The 23,809-nt window shown below is 38.3% G+C and overlaps 1 protein-coding gene and 1 pseudogene across 1 annotated transcript; one reads left to right on the forward strand and one right to left on the reverse strand.

The window, feature by feature from the left end:
• Nucleotides 1–6,144: 6,144 nt before the first annotated feature.
• LOC149022924 (nodulin-related protein 1 pseudogene) lies at nt 6,145–8,024 on the forward strand (annotated as a pseudogene).
• A 1,348-nt stretch (nt 8,025–9,372) lies between these two features.
• On the reverse strand, nt 9,373–15,779 carry LOC149022925 (putative vesicle-associated membrane protein 726). The gene is made up of 5 exons (XM_089150799.1): nt 15,394–15,779; nt 10,542–10,683; nt 10,332–10,452; nt 10,179–10,241; nt 9,373–9,938 (listed from the first exon to the last, which is right to left on the reverse strand). Exons 1-5 carry the CDS (start codon nt 15,581–15,583, stop codon nt 9,795–9,797), a joined length of 660 nt encoding a protein of 219 aa, XP_089006925.1. The 5' UTR covers nt 15,584–15,779; the 3' UTR covers nt 9,373–9,794.
• Between the last annotated feature and the right edge of the window lie 8,030 nt (nt 15,780–23,809).

The raw sequence follows: 23,809 nt of genomic DNA on the forward strand, positions 1-23,809 counted from the left end.
GAAAGAAAAGAGAAAAGGAGGTTGAGTTACCAACAATCCCAAAGGGGGAGATTGTTATTCCATTGGCCTAAAATGAAGGTGTTGTCATTGTTGGCAACTTAAGTGGGCTTTGATATGGTACAGCAACGCACAAAAAGGTTCCGAGAGAAAGAATCCAATTCAAATAAAGAAATCTCAAGAATCTCGTTTTTGAGGGTCTTTGTCCAGTTTTGATCAACCTCTTCATTGGATGGTCATCCAGTGTCCAATTGAGCCGATTTTTGGAGGAGAGCTTCACGACTTCTTGATCTTCAAATCCAACGGTGGGATTGTTCATTGGAGATCTCTAAGTTAGTCCGATTTGTATGTCAAAACACTCATTGTTTAAGTCAGATAGGAACTCTGAGTTTGATTCAAACTCTGAGTTTAATTAATCTATAAAAGGAGAGCAAACTCCAGCAGAAGAGGAAGGACGTTTTTGAGGAGCTTGGGAAGAGCGTGGTGGTCGAACCAGAAGACGTTGGTTGGCTTTGGAGATCTGAAGCTTGGGAATAAGAAGTCTTTTGTTTTGTTGAACAAGAAAGAAAGTGAAAGAGAAGGAAGAAGAAGCAGCAGAAGAAAAGAAGGGAACATGGTTATATGATTTTTTTAAAGAGAGAAAACTGAAAAAGATTGAAAAGAGAAAGAAAAAAAAAAAAGAGTTGGAGAAAAAGAGAAACAAGTATTGTTACCATGCATCTTACACAAGTTGAGGTAATCCATATTCACAAGTTATTGTCTATTATTTTCTAGATTATGTTTAATGATGAAGAACCTAGATCATGAATGTAATTTGGGGAACTTGAATTATTGGTTTACATTGTGACCTAACAAGTTGGAGCTTGTCTAGGGGGTTGGGGTTGGTGTCTTTGTCTGAATTGCATTTTAGACTATAGCAGGGATTGGTGTTTCTGAACTGTTGTAGCAGTCAAAATATCTAGGAGTGTATTGAGTAATATACGAAACCTTAGGTAGGGTATTACTCCGTGGATGTAGGCAATTTGGCCGAACCTCGTAAACTCTGGTGCATTGCGTTTTTTGTTTATTTTTCTTTGTTGCACATATTGGAGTGCCTTGATTGCAGAGTGGTGGTACACTGTCTGGTAGACCCAGCCATATTGTGGTGTGTGGTGGACGTGTCCTTGAGCAGTTGATAGCTACGAGTGGTACACTGTCTGGTAGACCCAACCACATTATGGTAAATTTTTGAAGACACTGGTTCACCCCCCCCCCTCTCAGTGTCAATCTGGGAATAACAGAAGCATATAAAAATTCTTAGGAAGTTTGTTCAATAAGACTTCAAAGATTATCAAGGCATATATGATATAATCTCCTTAGTGGATATTTACTAAATGAAAACTATAAAAATTCCAATTTATTATTGTGCCTTTATTAAAGGATATGGATCTAATTTTAGTAAGTATATATGATGATGATTTAAATATCATCGAAACTCCTGAAGAGTTTTCTAAAGTAGTAGATTATTTGAAGAAAGTTGAAATGAAAATCTTGAAAAGACAATGTTTTGTCTTGACTTGTAAATTGAGCATTTGACGAATGAAATATTCGTTCATCAATCAACTTATATAGATAATATTTTGAAGAGATTTTATCTAGATAAAATACATCCATTGAGTACCCAAATGGTTGTGAGATCACTCAATATAAAGAAATATTCATTTCGACCTCAAGAAAATAGTGAAAAATATCTTGGTCATAAAGTACCATACTTAGTGCAATTTGGGCATTAATGTATTTTGCTAATAGTATAAGACCAGATATAGCATTTTCTATAAGTGTATTAGCAAGATTTATCTCTACTTCAATATGAAGACACTGAAATGGTATAAAACGTATATTTCAGTATATTTGAGAAATTATTGACATGATATTATTTTATAAATGTGGACATCAACTTACTTGTTATGCAGATGCAAGATTTTTATCTGATCGATATACAACTAGATCTCAAACAGGCTATTTATTCACAAGTGAATGTTAGCTATTTTATATTTGGTTTAGATCAATGATACAACACATTCAGGAAGCATGCAGTTTTCTATTAGAAAATGGGGTTTGAACAATATTATATGAAGATTATGCTGCATGCATAGCTCAATTGAAGCGATGATACATCAAAAGAGATAGAACGATACATATTTCACCGAAATTGTTCTTCATTCATGGTCTTCAATGAAATGGTGAAATCGATGTTCAACAAACTCGTTCAAGTGATAAGTTGACAAATTTATCTATTGAGAAGTTGCATACTTAAAATCTTGAGAAGTTGGTATATGATATTAGAATGTACGTATTCAAAGATACTTAATGATGTTATCATCAGGGGGAGTAAAATACGTGGTGCACTCTTTTTCCCTTAACCAAGGTTTTGTCCCACTGGGTTTTCCTAGTAAGGTTTTTAATGAGGCAGCTACCAATACGTATTATTTAGATATGTATACTCTTTTCCTTCACTAAGATTTTTTCCCATAGGGTTTTTCTTAGCAAGGTTTTAACGAGGTACATTATCTATTGATGGACATCCAAGGGGGAGTGTTATAAATAATATTGATTGTAGATATCCATCACCCCCCAATAGACAATACTTCCAATTGAAGATCTCAACAATCTCAGCATACAATCTTGGTGATTCACATTCCCATCTTAATTGAAGATTACAGTGATCTCAACACGCAATGTTGGCAGTCAATATTTCCATTCTATGCACCTTCTATCTTGGGCGGCAATCTATCTTTCCATATCAAGAATATCTTATTGTGTGCAAGAATCATATATTGTATTTCCATATCAGAGTAGATGCTCCTTCTACTATAAATATGTAATGCACTCAACTGAATGAATCGCTTCTGATTGATCTTGTTCTAGTTTTCTTCTTTGTCTCTGATATATTATCTTTATTTTATAACATTTATATGGTTGTGTACTATTAGCAAAAATATTTGTGTGCCCCAATTGCACTTAGATATGGTACTTTAGGATCAAGAAGTTTTTCATTGTTTTCATGGGATTGAAATAGATCATTCTTTATGTTGAGCGATCTCCACAACCATCGGTGTCACACCCCACCCAGCTGGTATCAGAGTTACCCGAATGCTCGTGTGGGTGATGCACACTACAGGACCTAGGTTCGCGGTCAATCCACAACCACAATACAATTTAGCATAATCCAAAGAGCAAAGGAATAAAACGGTAACATTTAACAAAGTTATCACAATCATCCGACAAGATAAACAAAGGTAAAATCAGAGTTAAGGTAGAAGTGAATATCAAACAGCGAAGTCTCCAAAATTAACAAAAAACGGTTTAAGAGACAATAATTTAATCCTTCGATTTCCCAAAAGAGAGTTATACAATTTTAGTTAAACTCTACCATGCCTCAAAATAATCAAACGGCAAACAAAAGGGTTGCACACTATTTGAGTAGTCCAAGTATGGACAAGACTCTCCATGGGGCTTCCATCTTCGCCCGTTAGGGTGTCATACGGCTCGGTAGGTGGCACATGCTTCGGAATGACAGAATCCTCATAACCTATAAAATAATCTTTAAAAAATACATCTACGAGGAATGAGTTCCACAGAACTTAGTAAGGTTAACATATCATATATCTTGCATCCATCACACATTTCAATAAACAATCTTTGTATATATATATAAATGGGATGAATAAATGAATAAGTATGCAACTATCGTCTTAATTTTAACAATGAAGTCTCTATGGTATACACTAACCTCCTTTGGGCGGTTTCGTCACTCTCCCTCAACAAGAAATGTGTATTGGGTTCTCCGCAATAGTTGGGTCAAGTCTCATCGTACCGTGGCTGAGGATTAAGTCACAACTCTCTCACATCACCATTGGTCTAAAAATTGGCACGTGTCCCACCCCACCCAGCCAGATCTAGTTATACCCGAATACCCGTGGGGGTGATACACTACAGGATCAAGGTTCATGGCCAAATTTATAACACAACACGATATAACATAGTCAAAGGGCAAGAAAAGATTAAAGTGACAAGTATTTAACAAGTATATAAGTTTAATTATTTCAATCATCCATAATTTAAGTTTAACCAACATCCCCAAAGTCATTCAAATCACATATCAGAGTTTAAGAAGATTGTTTTTCAACGAAAGTCCAAGTTTTTGAAAAGGCTCAAAAAGTTAAGTCACACCCTCATCTATCGGCTAGATGAGAAGGAAACAACTTCCATTAATAAGATTTTAGAGCTTTCTAGAATCAGCATTGCAACAATTCTTTAATGAGAACATGATAAAATAATCATGGATAAAAACAATATCTAAAACTCTTCATATTTTATTTTCAAAATCAGATGTATAAAAGCTTTTATAGTAGTATTTTAATTTATTCTTAATATTGATTCTCTTGGTGCCATCCAAAAACCAGTCACATCTACATTTTTATTTACCACATGTGCTTTGCACTTGTACAAGTGTATATTTTGGAGAAATTGATAGCTTTATACTAGGGGGTGATTTTTCCCTAATATATGCATGGGACAACATTGCATAATAGAATGAAGTGGAGCTTTTACAACGCTTTGCCTTGACCTTGATATTTGGAAGTCTTGGGCTCTCATAGATCGACTTTGATGCTATCTGAATTGATGGATTGATTATACCCACAAGGGGAGGGGGGGGGAGAGAGAGAATTAATGGATTAACTTCTGGGCCAAAAATAAATAAGGGGTAAAGAAAAGCAAATTCTAATGGTAGGCTCAAATCCTCTCCCACACTCATGTAAGTGTTAGGGCATGGCGTTATAGATCTCACACTTGTGTGAATGTGGGTGTATGACTTAAGGGCAAATTGGGTGGAGAGATCCAAACTTGGCCCATCCCCTATATACTGGACTTTGAGGGGTTGATCTGTAAATTTCTTTGCCGTAAACTTAATTATTGATGTAAGGAATACTTGATTCACTTGGCTCACATTGATATTGAAATGGCTCCTTTCACTGTGTTGAACCAAGTGTATATGTTGTTCTTTGGTTTATTATTGTGATAAGCAGTTAGGGATTTTAGGTCTTTATGCTTGGGTGTTTATTTGTCTTCTTCTTCTCTTCATTGTGTTGTGATTCCTTGATATTTGTTTGTAATCTTATGGTTATGCCGTGGTAGTCTTTAGTATGAGACTCATGGTTTACACCTTTTTTTATTTTTTTAATGTAGTACTTCTTGGTTTACACAGTTGTATTTCTTTATTTGTAAGATTATTGAGTTTTCAACGGTAAAGCTAAAATTTAACATTGGAAGGGGTAAAGTACTGATGTTTCGCAAAACACAACGGATTTTATTTATTTATTATATTTATTGTTAAAAAATTTCTCCAATCAAAGGCCAAGTACTAATACCTTACACATTTAAAGAGGATGAGAAAAAAATTTCAAAATTTTGGAAAGGAGAATGAGAAAAATTATGATAAATTGGAGAGGTAGAGGCCTTGGCCCCAATATGTAGTTCTATTCACGAGGATTCTATAGTGCATTGGATTTCATATTTGAGCCTCTTAAACACAGATCTCATTAAATAATCAAATTTCTTCCTCTTTCTCTTTTTTCTTAATAATCTTTTTTTTTTTATACGAAGAAAAATGTTATATTACTTAAAAACAGTTACATAAATAAGATTGTATGACAATATCTTCAGAGCTTACATCAGTCGCCATAAATGCGATTTTGGTGAAGCATTGTTGAAGCTCAGGGGATGGGAATACATCAAACCTGATCGCTAGTGTTACGTTAGCTAGATGTAATAACTTATCTATTATAGACAGAGGTCAAACTGTTGTGGTTGGTTTAGGTAGGATTTGTGCTAGTATCCCCTAGTTACTCTAGACCAGTTTCTTTATCTTCTTTATTTAGGAGAAATCATCAAATCTCTCTTTCTCTCCTTTTTCTTTATTTATAGTTTTTTGGGTCCAGGTGGGAAACACATCATTAAATAATTGAGATCCAGGTGGGTAGTTGGCAAACCGCGTACGAGAGGTGTGGCCAACACCCACGCTTCGTGGCTTACAAGCGTTGATCATCATGGATACCCGGGGCTTGAGTGGCTGAGACCATCTTCACCAATATTATATACACAATACTTATAACAGTTGGAAATCTCAAATCTTATCCAGATCCAACAAGTTTTCAACTCTGTTCTTGGGCAAATCAGATCATGGAGCCATCACATTCTCCAGGTGAACACAGAAGTAGCCATGAACACCACAAACCTTCCAACTCCGAACTTTTGTCCAGTGCCAAGGTGGTGGCTGAGGCAGCAAAATACGGCATTCACCAGGAATCAGACAAGATTGACAAAGGAAAAGTTGCCGGCGCCGCTGCTGATCTGATTGATGCTGCCTCCCATTACGGCAAGCTAGACGAAGAGAAAGGATTAGGAAAGTATCTGGAGAAGGGGGAACAGTACCTTCATAAATACCATTCCTCTCATTCCTCCACCACTACCCATTCAACAACAGAAACTCCGGCGACCCACCACCCAACCTCCACCACCACCACCACCACCACCGCTACCTCAACAACTACTTCACAACCACCACATTCAAGTGGGAGCGGTGGGTATGGAGACTACATCAACATGGCTCAGGGTTTCTTGAAGAAGCACTGATATACATATTTCTTCTGTTGGCTTTCACGTTAATTTTCCTAGTTTAATTCTTGCTTTAATTAGAATCTAGCTAGAGGAGAAGGAAGGGGTCTTGAAATATTTTATTACGTCGTCACTGGTAGTACTTGCCTATGTTTTCTAGGTATCCTGGAGAATTAAGTTAATGTATTTATGAGCAACAATCAGCTTACGTGTTTAGTTATATATCCATGGATCACAATTTCTGTGAAGAACCAAATTAATTAATTATTATTAGTTTTTAGAGTAGGTGAATTTTATGTATTTGGATATGGATATTACATAGTATAAGGTAGGGTTTCGCCCTGGCAATATGGGATTTGAATTTTGACCTCTTACGTAGAAGTGTTGGTTAATTTATCCACCCATTGGGTTATTAATTTTCATTTTCTACATAGTAAAAACACCAATCAACGAGTAGATGAATCATTAGCCTACATTAACATGAAATAACTTATGTTTGTTCTTGTTGCCCAAATTGCACCGGCTCCCCAAAATAGAGGCCTTAAAGCACTAACACATCACTTTATGTTCTAAAAAATATAAACATCCCAAAATTGAATTTTTATTAAACACATTAGTCTAATATGTCATTGAAAATAGTTAAAACACTATTTATTTTCTTTCAATTTCAAAAGTATTCCTATCAAAATATGAAGGAAAAAAATAAACAGTGATTTAGCGATTTTCAGTGACAAATTGGACTAATGTGTCAAATGAAAATTCAATTTAAGGTGTTTGTGTTTTTCAAACATAAGGGGGGGGGGGTCAACGCTTTAAGGCCTCCATTTTTGGGTACCAATGCAATTTGCTCTAAACAATATATGCAATGATGAGTTCAATATCATATACCTTATTGAATTTGAGTACAAAAGATCTAAATACAAGAGGTGATTATTTGTGTTCCCTTGATCTACCTTTTCGTATTCTTATAATATATGCATTGATGACTTCAATATAGGCCCGATTGAAAAGATAGAACGTATATCTTATGTCTTTTTGAGTTTTTTCCTAGTGACTCATTTAAGTGGGGTAAAACTCTAGTCTCCCCCCTTAAGTGAAAAAAATTTACTAGTGACCCACTTTCAACAAAATAAAAAATTATTGATACAGGACTTGTGCTTTGATAACTTAACTCTCTGCCATTGTAATTTGAATACTTTTATTGGTTTGTTTCCTCCATTTTGCAGGACTGGTGCTTCCATAATTTTTATGATATAATTAGATAAATCGTTTAAGTCATAAAAAATAAGCAATAGGCAGTTAGCTATATACTTATCAGTTGCAAACCTCGCTTAGAAGAAATTTTTTTCTCTAACATTAGTCTTCCTAATCAAGAGGATAATCAAATATATCCCTACACCAAAAAAGTTAAGATTACCAAAAAACTAAAATAAAAAAAAAAAAAATAAAAAAAAAAACTCCGAAAAAGTTAAAGCTAACTTTAGGATGGTCTCCCCCTCAGAAGTCTCGTGAGTCCCTAAACGCATGGTAATGCCCTTGTGCATTCATAAACTGAAAATCCTTATATACTTTTTTTTTTGAATTGGTAATTTCATATAAGAGGGTCGAAACTATTATATATACCCCAGGGAGTGTCAAACTCATGATCTCTTTACTAAAAAATGCCAATCATTACTGACTGAACAACCTTATATACTTCCGTAGCATGCTGATTTCCCAAATGATCAAAGAGATGGTGGGTCGGGTTACTAGGAATGGGAGTGTAGACAGAATGAATCTTATGTTTATTATATGAAATATGATTGTATTTATAACATACAAACTACTAACATACGCTGGTATGTAACTAACTAACTAACTATACTAGCATAAGCTGATATGTATACTCTCAACACCCCCCCTCCTCAAGCGAAGCGGAGTAGACACCGTAAGCTTGTCCCGAAGAGCAAGAAAGTGAATCTGAGGCAATCCCTTGGTATGAAGATCAGCAAGCTGATCAATAGTACAAACATATCAGATGACCCAAGGGTTAATATTTAATAATATTCCTACCAGATGAATTCCCATGGATTTTTTTGACTTCCAACTCATCTTGTGAAGTCTCAGATTTTTTTTACTTGATAATAGATGATCATCTAGTGCCCTATTGCAAGTTCTACTTACCCATTTCAGTCAAAAGATTTGTCAAATCCGTTTACATCCACTGGAAGACTTTTGAAGTTCCTCCCCTCTCGTTCTGGCCAGTTTCAAACCAAACTCTCTGTTTCATTCAGCTTTGCCATCCATCCTATATCTAAACCAATTTGAAAATGATGGGGCTGCTCCGGAAAATGAAAGATTTACTAAAGTATGGGATCTTTTGGAGACTGTTAAATCAATTCTTTCTAAATGAATGCAGGTTGATAGAAACTGTTGTTTCTGAAATCAGAATGAAGAAACGACTTGGAATTTACTTTTAGAATGTAATTGGGAAATGACTTTCTAATTGTTTGATTCTGCATTTTATCTTGTACATAAAGGAAGATGCTATTGAGTTCAGCTGGGTTCAGCTGGGTAATATAGAGTATAGACCATCAGTAGCAACTGGAAGTTCTTTCTTTTATTCTCTACTAAAGTAGCAGCACAATTTTTATTTTTATTTATATTTATTTTTAATGTTTTTGTTTGGGGGTTAAACAGCTCCAAACTAACAACTCAACCATGCCATGCGGGAGAACACACAATGTGCAGCAGGAAACGGTAGCCATTGCCCATAGGCGCTAAAATGGAATTGGTTATCGTTGCTCTTTGAAAGGAAATTGCAACATTCACACAAATCTACAACCTATATGACGCAAAATAGCGTCAAATATCAAAGAAATTTCTATTAGATATAAAGAATTTCAGCTAACAATCTATACAAGCAATGTCAAACAAATATAAAACATTCCTGTTCCAAAAGGCTAGCAGAAAGGTAAGCAAGTTATCTGAATGGAAAAGAAAAAAAAAGAAAAGAAAATTATTGGTGGGGAAGGCAGGTTAACAAAACAAGAAACAGGATGGTAATCAAACTCATTCATGAGGAAAATTTGAATAGTGGGACATCTAGTAAGGTAGTGTTCTAAGCAGAGCTTTCATCAAGGAGAAGAAGGCGAGCCACATCAACACTTAAAGCCATGGCATACTGACAAAATTATGATGAGGATCAAAGCAATAATGATACCCAAAACAATCAGCTTTATCTTCATATTCTGTAGCCACATTTTCCTCCTCACCTTGGTCCCCTGTTGCCGGAAATCTTGGGCCTGTAAACAAATCCAGTGGCAGCAAACGTCAAATCACAGGTTTAAAAGCAGGAATGCGTGCGTTGAGAGGAACAGTGGAGTGATAGAAGATGGAATGTGGGCTCTAAGTAGGATAAAATCCAACAATCTCCTTCAAACATGCAGGAACCAAATACCATTCACAACCAAAGAGTAGAAAAAGGGGAGAGGTAGGGGTGTTTGCTGTAGTCAAAGAAATACTAAATATTATGAAGGCCTAACCTGTGAACGAAGATTCTCTGTTTTGTCCACCAGAACCTCTATCTTCTCACCACGGTCAAGAACCTAAACAAAAAATCAAGTTAGCTTAACTGCAAAACATTTCCGAAATGCAAAACCCATAAAGGGACTGTTTATTACAAATCAATCTCTTGCCTTCTCTATGTTTTCCATCATCACCCCCTTGACTTCTGTAACCTGAGCTTTCACTTTTGAGAGTTTGTTGATTTCCTCAGGATGATCCACACAATACTGCATGTACTCCTTCAGTTTTGGCCTAAATCATTAAGGATGAACTATTTCATTAGTTCCAGATTTCATGATTACAAAGGACATTCTGATAAGTTGCTAGACAAATGGAATTACCCAAATTCTTTGTTCAGGCCATGAGCAACAGCAGTTGCAGCCTTTCCTCCTCCATATCTCTTGTTGAAATCCTCCTTAACTCGCTCAAGGAATGCAATAGGGATTTGTCTGCCAGCAGACTCAACTGCAACTACGCAAAAGGCTGCAATATGCAGATGAATCTTGAGTCAGATTCATGAAAGAAAAAAAAAAGATAATTGTCAAAGAGATGAGATAAGATTACAAGATACCCAAGCAAGTTGGGAAACATCATAGCTAAGACCAGCAATACCAATTATGGCAATCACCACAATATGTACTACAAATTCTACAATTCTGGTTTGCATCTATTTACTGTTCTGGCCTACTTCACTGGCTAATGTAGTATTATGCAATGAAATATTGTAAAGACAAAAAGAGGAGAATGTGCTACATATTTTTTGAGTAGAGTAAAAAGGAGAATGTGACATACAAAGAGGCATCAGCAACAGTCAAAGGACTCATCTCCCACCTTTATCACATTCAAAACTCCAAAAAGATAAAACATCATCTATGAGGCTGATGTTCTGAAATGGATTTTTATCAGGTGGACCATTCATTTCCCTCTGAGTGAAGGACACATGTCCATCAGTCACATCCAAAGGTTAGATTAAATTAAAATAAAAATATTTTATTCTCTAAATCTTTTTTTTTTGGGTAAGTTATTCTCTAAATCTTACCTCAACCTTTGGATGTGACTGATGGACATGTGTCCTTCATCCACAGAGAAATGGATGGTCCATTTCTAATAAAATTCCGTTCTGAAATGATACTTTTTCAACTTGTATTTTAAACATCAAAATGACCAAGAACGTCTGTAATATTGTTCAGCCAGGCAAAAATAGAAAGAGGCAACAATTTGGTTGTTGAAATTATACGAAAAGGCAAAGCATCTAGTGCGGTTAGTTGGGAAGAAAATGAGTTAATCAATGTGTTAGTTCTTGATAAGTAACCTTACAAAATTAGGAGAGTATGATCTGAATCAACTTGAGAAACTTAAATCTAGACCCTTCCGTTTTATATATGTTATAAATCTAGACCTTTCAGTTTTATGTATGTTATAAATCAGGTGATTGATGGAGAGCAATTTAGCAAGAACTAAAATATCAACTTGAAACAAATATAGGAAAACTAATAATAAAACACAATCGGAGACTCCTATTAATCCAATTGAAGATGCAGGCACAGAAATCTTAAAGATTAATCACTAGAATAATCCAAAGGTTCTCCCTTTATTCAGCCTCAACCACCCACCCCAACACCCCCACCCCCCACCCCCGGAAAAAAAAAAAAAAAGCAATATTCTATTGTATGAATTGGATTCAAATTTATCTACAAAGTAAAACAGTATATGAAATATGAAGTAAACTTAAGTAATAAATCCACTAAGCCTCATTCAAACTAACAGAAATTTGCTATAAAAATCTGGTGCCATCATCCCAATATCCCACTCTCCTATGGCAATGTCTCAGGTTCAGAAGAGCTTACACCTAAGCTATTATTTCGAGCCAACTGATACTTCTTGATTTTTAACCTCAAACTAGCATGACATCACACCTAATTACAGTGAACCCGAAGCATTTCCTTTGTTCAAATGAAAAAAACCAAAAACAGACAATACTTATAGAAGGCTCTTGGAGTGTAAGGATAGCGGATACAGCTCATAATATGACCAGAATGCAAATGGCTAGACGATGAAGAAGCTGATACCTATTATAATATGATCTGAATGTGATGGCTAGGGGATGGGTAAGCTTAAGAGTGATGTCAACAGTCAAGCCTAAGTAGCAATATCCAGAGCATAACTTCTCTAAGGTCACTGCCCAACATTGTTGTAGAATAGTATGAGCTGGACCCCTCCAAATGAACAAATAATCAAATCAGAATATGATCACAGTGTAAGAGGTGGGGCATAAGGATAGTGGATACAGCTCATAATATGACCATAATGCAAATGGCTAGGCAATGAAGAAGCTGATACCAATCATAATATGATCCGAATGTGATGGTTAGGGGATAGGGAAGCTTGAGAGTGATGTCAACAGTCAAGTCTAAGTAGCAATATTTCAGAGTATAACTTCTCTAGGGACACTGCCCAAGATTGATGTTAAGGCTAGTATCAGATGGACCTCCAAGTAAATGAATAATCAAATCATAATATGATCACAATGTAGCCAGTGGGGTGTAGAGAAGGTAAAAGGCGGCATCAACAGCCAATCCTAAGTAGAGATATTCCAGAGCGTAACTTCTCTAAGGGTCACTGCCTTAGCTTGTTCTGAAGGGTAATTTCAGCTTGGACCTCCAAATGAAGGAACAATAAAATTTCATCATTTCCTAGCATTTCATAGCAAGGTTGCCTACTTGGTAATTCAAATCGATCCATTTATTGAATGGGAAAGAAAATTATCCACTAGACATTAGCAATCCAAAACTAGTGTCCAAGAACCATCTCAAGGTGTAGATCCAAATCAGGTGTGCATATTGACCTGTATGAAAAGCTTTTCCCTACTCTTCACCAGTTGTTATGGAAAATGAATTAAGAGAAAATTAGAAAATAAAAACTAATGCCCAACTTCCAAAAGAAAACAAAGGGAAAGTAAGGCTTTACAAATCAGTCACAAAAACAAACTATAAAGGATTCTGAAAGTCATCAACCTTAACCAAAATTATAAACAATTTCAGTGGAAACTGTTACGAGGTAATTTCTCGATAAATAGTTTATCACCTAGACTCATGAGAGACCTAAAGTACAGGGAAATAGAAGTCTTGCCAACCTTATGTTTCCCATGAAAACTCAAGTTCCTAAATATAAAGGTTGCTGGTACAGGAACGCAGATTCTGAAGTACATAAATTTATTCTTATCAGACTCAGGTTCAGTTCTCTCCACAGAAAATCTTTCAAATTCAGTTTCCATTGATGAGACCTTCATGTATATCTGGGCAAGATTTTCCAATGACCACCTTATTCCTAAGAAATAGTTTATCAAAACATAATTAAATCATCAAACTTCAGATCTATCACTGAATATTGAAATTAGATTTCCTAAACAAAGGGTTAATTAATTAATTTGGAAAAAACTTGCTGTATGTAGTGTTGTGTTGGCGTGCCCAAAGAGAGAGAGAGACAGAGAGAGAGAGAGAGGGACTCAGAAAACTAATGCACCAAAATGGGATGCAATTAGTCACTACATTTATAACTGCATGTAGGTTGGCAGATTTGGAAAGAGATTCAGCTTTTAAAGGTAAAGATTTGATTTGATCGAAGGCAAATGTAACCTAAGATAATGAGTTCAATAAAAATTATCAAATGATGTCACTAGCTTAGAAGAACATGGTACACACGATCAAAACCAATGACTTCAACATGAAGAACACTTTAACACTTTTTGAGGCTTTGGGGAGAAGCCACAGAGACAACCCCCCCCCCCCCCCACCAAAAAAAAAAAAAAAAGAGAAGAAGAAAAAGGAAATTAGAACTATGACACGGATATAATGCAGAACAGAGTAATATTGGACGAAAACATATTGGATAGTCTTGGAATGACAACCTACAACAGGTTTTGCAATTGTGAGAGATCGCCTGACTTAAAGAATCCAATAAGTACCTCACACATACCTTTATTGTTTTTTTGTTTTAAGTTTATTAATAATGACTAACAATATCTATTTACTACTTAAAAAACTTAACTGACTAGAAAAATAAAGGACCATGACGTGGAACAGATCCATATTCTAAAGATCTGAGCAAGGACCCCATTAAAGTTCCAGTTTTGGTCAATTTTGCATGAAGTGTTTCCCTTAGACTCAAAATTGCATCCTCATGCTATCAACCCAAGCTTTTACTCAATACTTCAAAAGGCCCTTTAACCACATTGATCAACTCTGTAAATAGCAGGTTATGAAAATTTGCAATAAAGCATGTCAAATTATTAGGCCAAACCCAAATTACAATCATAAAGTATGTGTAGCTCATACAATACAATAAGTTTACAAAACCAGACAAACATCCTGATCAATTTGTCAATCAACACTATCCAATTAAATAAATGATGTACCTTTAGTGAAACTGACTCTAAATTACATGAGAAAATTTTAATTAACCAATGACAGCTGCTAAATATGGGTTAATGAGTAGAACGAGGAGAGAAACCACAAAAACCTCTGAAAATAGCATATAGCCAAGACTAAGATCTCGTATAGGAAATCAAACAAAATCCATAATGATACACCATCTCCAAGAAACATGACATCAATTGACGAGAGGCTCCAGCAATACAAGAGAATGGAGATCTGAAACCGCAGTTTGATGAATCTCCAGAATTTTTGGAAACTTAGAATACAGCCTAAGGCATTTTGGTGTCTAACTCCCTTGCTTCATCAAAAGACGTCGAAATAAACTATCCGAAATGGAAAAAATAATGCATCAGTTACAGACTTCATAAAACCTTGTGTTTATTTTTACCATGCTAAGTCCATCTCTTAGCAAATCCCCAAAGCTCACATCAACTCGTGGTTAAAGATCTAGAAAGCTACCAAATGACAAAGGATCTAATCCAAAAAGCCTTGTTAACAAAAATGCAGACATGATCGAATAAAAAAAGAAAACTAACCAAATATATATAAAATCCGATAAAAGCACGAGTGAATCGCTAGAGATAACAAAAGAGAAAGGAAATAATAGCGTCTGTTCTCTGATGAAGAAAATAGGTACATCTTGTAAAGAATTTAATGGTAGAACAGAGAAATAATTCGATAGAAATGAATCAGCTGTAGATCAAATCTAGCAAACCAAATCGACAAATCGAGGAGAAAATGGACGACGATGATGACTTACTAAAACCTTCCGCGACAAGGTAATTGAAGGTATGGCTGTCGCAGTTGTAGGTGAACTTGTTGTTGCTCGCAGGAAGCTTTTGAAGACATTGAGACGCGATTGCGGTGAAATTCCCACTAAACTCTGTGTATTCAGCAAGGATCACCGTGCCTCGAGCAACGAAGCTGTAGATCAACGTTTGCTGTCCCATCTCTCAGGAATACTAACACTAATCCTAGGAGTTGCAGAGATGCAAAGAGAGATTCAGACAAAGGTAAGATAAAGGAAACGAGATTCGATCGAGAGAGAAAGAACGAAATGGGAAGAGAGGGAGCGATCGCACAAGACGACCGGAATTGGTTTTCTTGGTGTAACTTGCGAGGAAAATTCGGACCAAAAAAATCAGAAAAGACGGAATGACTTCAAAGTATTTATACAATACTAATAAAAAAATTCCGACTAATAAACATGGCGACAGAAGATTACAGCTTCAACCAAAAACAGATAAAAAGTCTCCCTCCGTTGGGGTAAAACAATGAGCTCCTATGATACTTTTAGATCATACAATAGTAGGTAGGGCTAACTGGTAAATATTCAAGAAGAAAAATTTTCAATTTAAAAAAAAATATATACTCGATAAAATATTTTAAAATTTTAAATTCTAGTAGATTTTAATTTTTGAAATAATTACTAAATTTTAATTTTAGTGTTAATTCTTCTTATCCAAACAAATATTTTACTCTAGAGTACCCAAGTTATTCTAATTTTATACTTCAATTATATTAAAAAAATTAAAGATAAATTATTATCTAAAAAAAGCTAGTTATTTAAAACAATAAGTAATTATTTATCAAAATTTTTTAATAATAACTTATCCTTTTAAAAGAAATTATAATTTAAGTATAGGAATTAGAATGATTATTTTTTTTATTTCCCATTACTAAATTATTTTTTAATAATTTATTCAGACAACCTAGATAGCAATTCTAGTGTTTTTGAAGTTTTTTTAAACTTTACTCATACAATATAGTTTTTTTTTTCTTCTTTTTTTAAGATAATAATTTATTCTTTTAATTTTCTTTTCAATTTTTATAGTTTGAATATAAAAATATAATGATAACGATAACCTAGGCAATTTAAAGTAAAATACGATTGGGTGGAAAGAATTGACACTAAATTAGGGGCTTGTAATTATTCTTTTAAAAAAAATCTATTAGAGTAAAAAAAAAATTTAAAATATCTTTTAGGTAAATTTTTTTTCAAAATCAATGCATCGGAGAAATCTTTTATTAAGAAAATCAAAGGTAAAAAACTTAGTGGGTCCCACTCCTCCTAGGTGGTTCAAAAGCGTCAAGAAAGCACAATGTTCTTCTACAATGGGGAGCTAGTCCTTACACATGAAATAACATAGAGAGAGAGGGAGGTCTTTACCTTCTTTTGCTTAAGAAAGAGAGAGGGGGGGGGCCCTCCCTTTTGGGGGGGGGGGGGGGGAAAAACACAAGGGGGGGTGGTGGGGGTTGGATTTTGTTTTTTTTATTTTATTTTTTAAAAATAAAAATAAAAATAAAAAAAAAAAATAATCTTATACAATATTATTTATTTATAAAAAAAAAAAACAAACCCAACAAAAAAAAAAAAATAAAAAAAAAAAATTTTTTTTTTTTTTTCAACTCTCCAACACCTCCATTTTTTTTTTTTTTTCTTCTTTATAGATAGGCACCAAACGGGTATAACCCGAATGAATGGTATCGTCATATTAATCGGGTTACACCCGATCCTATCATGATGAAACGTAATCGGGTCCTGGCTGAATGGGGCTCCACATTACGGTTAGTCGGGAAGGATGCCGATCTTCTATAACCGAAAGCGTAACGTACGCCACAGATATAGCAATCATCCTTGTTATAGAAGGTCAACTCGACAGCTGATTGAATGGGACTAACGACAAGGGAGCATGATCCGAGGAGAAACATCAGCCCTTGTCTGGCTAACTTACCAAATACATAAAAGGTAACACCCACACTATAAATGCACAGATCTACCCCTCCGGTAAGGAACCAATACACTTTGAGCATAATCTTGTGTAGCTTTTGCACGAGACCTCATTCAGTTCATCATCTAACTTTGCCATCGGAGGCGGCTGCCCGGCACACAAGCCGGCCCGCATCTAACCTTTCTTGCAGGACTCATCGTCCCGGATACGAGAGGAGGCTCAGTCGGATCCAGAAGCATAACTGATCCGCATCAGTTTGGCGCCGTCTGTGGGAACGACAACATCTTCAAGTCATGGTAAGACGAACTAATGGACGTTCCCGACAAGAAAGTACGGGGGATGATCGAGTAATTCCCGAAGAAACGATTAATCCGTCGGTTCACGAAGAACAAGAGATACTCCCGGACAACATGGTTCTGGACGATCCAATTGAAGAAGGGACATCACGAGGACCCCGGGACCAGGCCATTATGGCAGATATGGACAAACTGCGTAAAGGCATGCTCGAAATGCAAGGGGTATTACGTGATTTAGTACATCAAATTGGGGTCGAACAAGGACCAAGGCGTAACACCCAGTCGGGAAGGCTAATGAGAGCCTTCAGGACGGTGAGAGGAGCCCGACATCCAAGGCGCATCCCGAGAACAAAAATAACTCGGGAGCAAAGGGAAATACAACCTGATCGAAGCAAGCGCCAAACCACGCCTAATGGGACAAGGATCAGTGCTTTAGAACGCATTTCGTTGCCGCCTAAAACAGGGTCCTTGCCCCCCAGGTATAGTCGGGAACAGGTCGATGAGATCGTGGAGAAGGAGGAAGAAGGAGAAAGCCAACCCCAACCTTCAAGATCGAGAATTTCGACCTCTCGGGCACCATCCCAAAGGAAGGAAACTACAAACCTTCGCTCAAAAAAGGAGCGTGTCGAATCCGATGAGGAGGGTACAAGGCAGAACCGGCTGCGAAGGCGAGTGGCCGAGGTCGAGCGAAAACTAGAAGATCGGGATCATGACGAGGATCTTGATGTAGTAGATCGGGAGCCATTCTCAGACGAAATCATGAACATGCCTCTGCCAAGGAATTTTATCATGCCAACCTTCACCCCTTTTGAAGGGAAAACAAATCCAAAAGAGCACATCAGCTACTTTAAATCTGTGATGACGGTGCTAGGTCGGGAGGATGAATTGCTCTGCAGAACCTTTCCAGCATCACTTAAGGGCCCGGCTATAAAATGGTTTAGTAGTCTACGACCGGCATCAATAAATAATTTCCGGGAGTTGGCCCAAAAATTTATAGCTCGGTTCCGCAGCGCAATCGGGAGTAAAAAGACGTCTGACAGTCTCTTTGGCATACGACAAGGCCGAAATGAGTCCATTCGGGATTATCTGAAGAGATTTGATGAAGTTGCCATCGAGATCGAGGAGCTTGATGATCAGGTAGCATACAGTGCGCTTTGGAGTGGCATTACTCACCAAAGGCTTCTGGAGGTCTTGCTTACAGACAAGCCAAGAACGTACGGCATGTTGTTACGCAGGTGCCAAAAGCAAGCCAGTGTCTATGAAGTGATAGACGCCCGGGTTAAAGCAGATCGGGACAGGAGATCTGACCGGGACAGAAGATCAGATCGTGAGGAAAAACCATCCCCAAGTGACAAGCACCAAAGGCCAAAAAGTAACTGGAAGCGTGAACAAGTAAGCTATACTCCTTTAAATTCGAAGCCATCAGAGATTCTGATGAATATTCGGGATAAAAAGGAGTTGAAATGGCCCGGGAAGATACGTGCACCTCCGGAGGATCGGGATATGACAAAATATTGCCGATTTCACCAAGATTACGGGCACCATACGGATGCTTGTCGGAATCTGAAGTTTGAAATAGAGAAATTGATTCAACAAGGAAAGTTGGGTCAATATGTGAGGCAGTCGGGGAAGAGCCAAGCATATTCACCGGCGCCAAAGAAAAGAGGTCGATCCCCAAGTCCAAAGGAGCTTGACAAAAAAGCGGACAAAGGAAAGGAGAAGGTCGATCGGGAGGAAACGCCTGTGTACGTCATTATGGGGGGACCGACTGTGGAGTCGATCAGAAAGGCAAAACAAAAGGCTCGGTTTGTGGGGGCTGTTCATTTGCCTAAGAAAAGGCAAAATCCAGTATGTCCCGAGCCTATAACCTTTTCGGATGCTGACCTGGATGGTGTCATGTCACCGCATGATGACGCGATTATCATCAAAGTTAAAATAGCCAACCGGGAGGTTCACCGAGTTCTGGTGGACACGGGATCCTCTGCCGACCTCATCTCGTATGATGCCTTCAGAAGATTAAAGTTGGCTGATGATTTGTTAACACCATCATCAACGCCACTGTATGGTTTCGCGGGATCGTCCACAGTGGCAGAAGGAACTATCCATCTGGATCTTAAAGTGGGAGTGTCACCCCGAGACACTTTGGTTCGGGTAAACTTCATGGTGGTCCGGGAACTGTCGGCGTATAACGTCATTCTGGGACGACCAACGTTGAACGCACTTGAAGCAGTAGTGTCCCCCAGGCATATGAAGTTAAAGTTCCCGACCGAATCCGGAGTCGGGGAATGTTGCTCAGATCAATCGGCTTCCCGACAATGTTATACAAACTATCTGAAGGAAAAGCGTAAGCCAGAAAGTTCGGGAACGGCCATGAACGTCAAGGTTCGGGATGACCGTGATGAAGAAAGCATGCAGCGGGCGGAACCGGTGGAGAAGCTGGAAAGGATCCAACTTAGTCAATCCTTTCCTGACCGAGGAACGTTCATTGGCTCAGAGCAGCCAGATGATTTCAAGAAGGAACTTACCCGGTTCTTGTGTGATAATGCGGATATCTTCGCATGGTCGGCAAATGATATGCCCGGGATAGACAGACGAGTAGCAGAGCACAAACTCTGGATACAGAAGGATGCTACCCCGGTCATCCAAAGACGAAGAAATTTTGCGATTGAAAAGCACGAGGCAATCAGGGTAGAAGTAGAAAAATTGGAGAGGTCGGGTTTCATAGAACCAATCGAATGCCCGACCTGGCTTGCCAATGTAGTTATGGTGAAAAAAGCAAATGGGAAATGGAGAATGTGTACCGATTATACTGACCTGAACAAAGCCTGCCCTAAGGATTGCTATCCTCTCCCGAGGATTGATCTTCTGATCGATGCCACTGCAGGTCATGAGGTCCTTAGCTTCATGGACGCATACTCGGGATATAACCAGATCTTAATGAGTCGGGAGGACGAGAAACACACTTCCTTTATGACTGACCGGGAGAGTTATTACTACCGAGTAATGCCGTTCGGGTTAAAAAATGCAGGGGCAACTTATCAGAGAGCTGTCAATAGGATCTTTCAAAGACAGATCGGGCGGAACATGGAGGTATATGTGGACGACATGCTTGTAAAAAGTTTGGTTCGGGCAGGACATTTGGCTGATTTGGAAGAGACATTCGATGTTCTTAGGACATACCGAATGCGCCTGAACCCTGAAAAATGCGCCTTCGGGGTTTCCTCGGGAAAGTTTCTTGGGTTCATGGTTTCCCAAGAGGGGATCGAGGCTAATCCAGAAAAGATTCAAGCATTGATCAACATGACACCACCAGTTACCATAAAAGAAATCCAGTGTTTAACCGGGAGGGTGGCCGCTTTAAATCGGTTCATATCCCGGGCTGGGGAAAAGTGTAACACCTTCTTCAAAGCCTTGAAGACCATGTCGAGTTCGGGAACAGTTGCTTGGACACCAGAGTGTCAACAGGCCTTCGATCATCTTGTAACATACCTCGGGACAACACCAGTTTTGGCCCGACCTCTGTCTGGGGAAGCTCTTACGATTTATCTGGCAATCTCGCCAACGGCGGTCAGTGCAGTTTTGGTTCGGGGTGATACCGTTCAGAACCCAATCTACTATGTGAGCCATGTGCTTATAGATGCTGAAAAACGGTACCCGGACATTGATAAGCAGGCGTTGGCACTTCTCGTGGCATCACGAAAACTAAGGCCCTACTTCCAGTCGCACCCGATAATAGTCCCGACTAACTTCCCGTTAAAGAAAATACTTCAAAGGCCTGATGTAGCAGGGAGGATGGTCGGGTGGTCCGTGGAACTTAGCGAGTACCAGATTGAGTTCAGGCCGAGGACGGCCATAAAAGCCCAGGTGTTGGCCGACTTTATTGTCGAAAGCACTATACCACAGAAAAATGACCAAATGCCAACAGATGGAAAATCCGAGTTGTGGATTCTACATGTTGATGGTTCGAGCAGTATTTCAGGATCGGGAGCAGGCTTGACCTCTCGTAGTCCCGAGAACTTCACCATCAGCTATGCAATAAGATTCAAATTCCCAGCCTCAAACAATGAGGCAGAGTATGAGGCTGTCATAGCAGGCTTGCGAGTGGCCCGAGCCCTCAGGGTTCGGGAGCTGGAAGTGAGAAGTGATTCTCAATTGGTTGTCAACCAAATCAGGGGGGAGTATGAAGCTAAGGATGAAAGAATGGCTAAATACTTGGTCAAGGTTGGACAGTTTCAAACCTTCTTTGAGCGGGTAACATACCGACAGATACCAAGAAAGGAAAATGAAAATGCAGATGAACTCTCCCGACTGTCAATGGCAAGTTACAAAAACTTGGACTCGGCGGTTTACATTGAAGAATTAAATAGCCCGAGTATCCAAGAACTGGAAACCTTTGAGATCAGCAAGGAACCAGACTGGACCACACCTCTGATTTCGTATATTCGGGATGACATTCTCCCGACTGATCCGAAAGAAGCAAAGAAAGTTCGGAATCAAGCTGCTCGGTTCACCATGGTCGGGGAACACCTATATAGGAGGTCCTTCACAAATCCCCTCTTAAGATGTGTTGGGCCATCCCGAGCGAGTTACGCCCTTGCTGAAATCCACGAAGGCATATGTGGTGCACATATGGGCGGGAAGGCATTAGCACAAAAAGTATTAAGATCGGGAATATTCTGGCCTACAATACAAAAAGAAGCGATTGAATATGTCCGTAAGTGCGAACGATGCCAGAAACACGCTAATGTCCCAAAGTTACCAGCGGTCCCCATGATATCCGTCTCCAACCCGACCCCATTTGCGATGTGGGGAATGGACCTCGTCGGGAAACTACCGAAAGCTCCCAAGAATCGGGAGTACATGGTGGTTGCAATAGATTACTTCACAAAGTGGGTCGAAGCTGAGCCGTTATCTTCCATCACGGAGAAACAGATGGAAAAGTTTTTTCAAGAGAAGATAATATACAGGTTCGGGATACCCCGGATATTAGTAACGGACAACGGCAAACAATTTGAAGGTGCCGGGTTCAAAGCCTTTTGTATGAGGTACCATATAGAACATCGATTCGCTTCGGTTGCCTACCCACAGAGCAATGGGCAGGTTGAGGTCACCAACAGGACACTTCTTGATGGGATCAAAAAGAGGTTGGAAGATAATCGGGCAATGTGGGTCGAGGAACTCCCGAGTGTCCTCTGGTCATACAGAACTACGGTGCGAACCCCAACTGGCGAAACCCCTTTTTGTTTAGCTTATGGGACTGAGGCCCTAGCTCCCGTGGAAGTATTGGCTGGATCATTGCGTTATGATACGTTTAATGAACAACAAAATGATCAAGGGCTCAGGGAGAATTTAGATCTTTTGCAAGAATCCCGGACAAAAGCACAACAGAAAAATCTATTGTATCAAAGGAGAGCGGCACAACACTACAACTCTCGGGTTAACAACCGAAGATATAGATCGGGGGATCTGGTTTTAAGACGAACAGGGGCTTCAGACCCAAGAAATCAAGGAAAGTTAGCTCCAACATGGGAAGGACCTTACCTGGTGGAAAAAGAAACAAGGCCGGGATCATACCGACTGAAGAGAATAGAAGACGGAAGCCCGATTGATCGCTCATGGCATTCCACAAATTTGAAGAAGTTTTACCAATAAAGACGTCGGGTCAATTCCGTTTGTGACTTCACATTTTACCAGATCAAATCTTTCTAAAGAAGATACAATAAATTCGGGTTCATCCCTGCTTGATCAACTCTGGTTGAAAAAACATGCATCTTTTCTCAAAGATACCATCATCACCACGGGAGATTCCCGTTTGATTAATTACTCCTTTCTTAAGGAAAAATTGCATCTTTTCTCAAAGATACCATCATTCGGGGATCTCCCTTGACTTCCTTTCTTAAGGAAAATTGCATCTTTTCTCAAAGATACCATTCATTCGGGGTGATTCCCGTTTGACTAATTATTCCTTTCTTAAGGAAGATTGCATCTTTTCTCAAAGATACCATTCACTCGGGTGATTCCCGTTTGATTAATTATTCCTTAAGGAAAATTGCATCTTTTTTCAAAGATACCATTCACCCGGGTGATTCCCGTTTGATTAATTACTCCTTAAGGAAATTGCATCTTTTTTCAAAGATACCATTCACTC

Source organism: Hakea prostrata, chromosome 3 (genome assembly GCF_041222555.1).
Source record: "Hakea prostrata isolate BN-2017 chromosome 3, UWA_Hpros_2, whole genome shotgun sequence".
NCBI lineage: Eukaryota > Viridiplantae > Streptophyta > Magnoliopsida > Proteales > Proteaceae > Hakea > Hakea prostrata.

What these genes read in the sequence shown, in the direction of transcription:
- LOC149022925 (XM_089150799.1), bottom strand. Translation starts at nt 15,583, where the DNA reads ATGGGACAGCAAACGTTGATCTACAGCTTCGTTGCTCGAGGCACGGTG. An exon ending in CCTTGTCGCGGAAGGTTTTA is followed by an intron (nt 10,684 to 15,393) that starts GTAAGTCATCAT and finishes TGCATATTGCAG; the next exon opens with CCTTTTGCGTAGTTGCAGTT. An exon ending in CAGAGAATCTTCGTTCACAG is followed by an intron (nt 9,939 to 10,178) that starts GTTAGGCCTTCA and finishes ATTTGTTTACAG; the next exon opens with GCCCAAGATTTCCGGCAACA.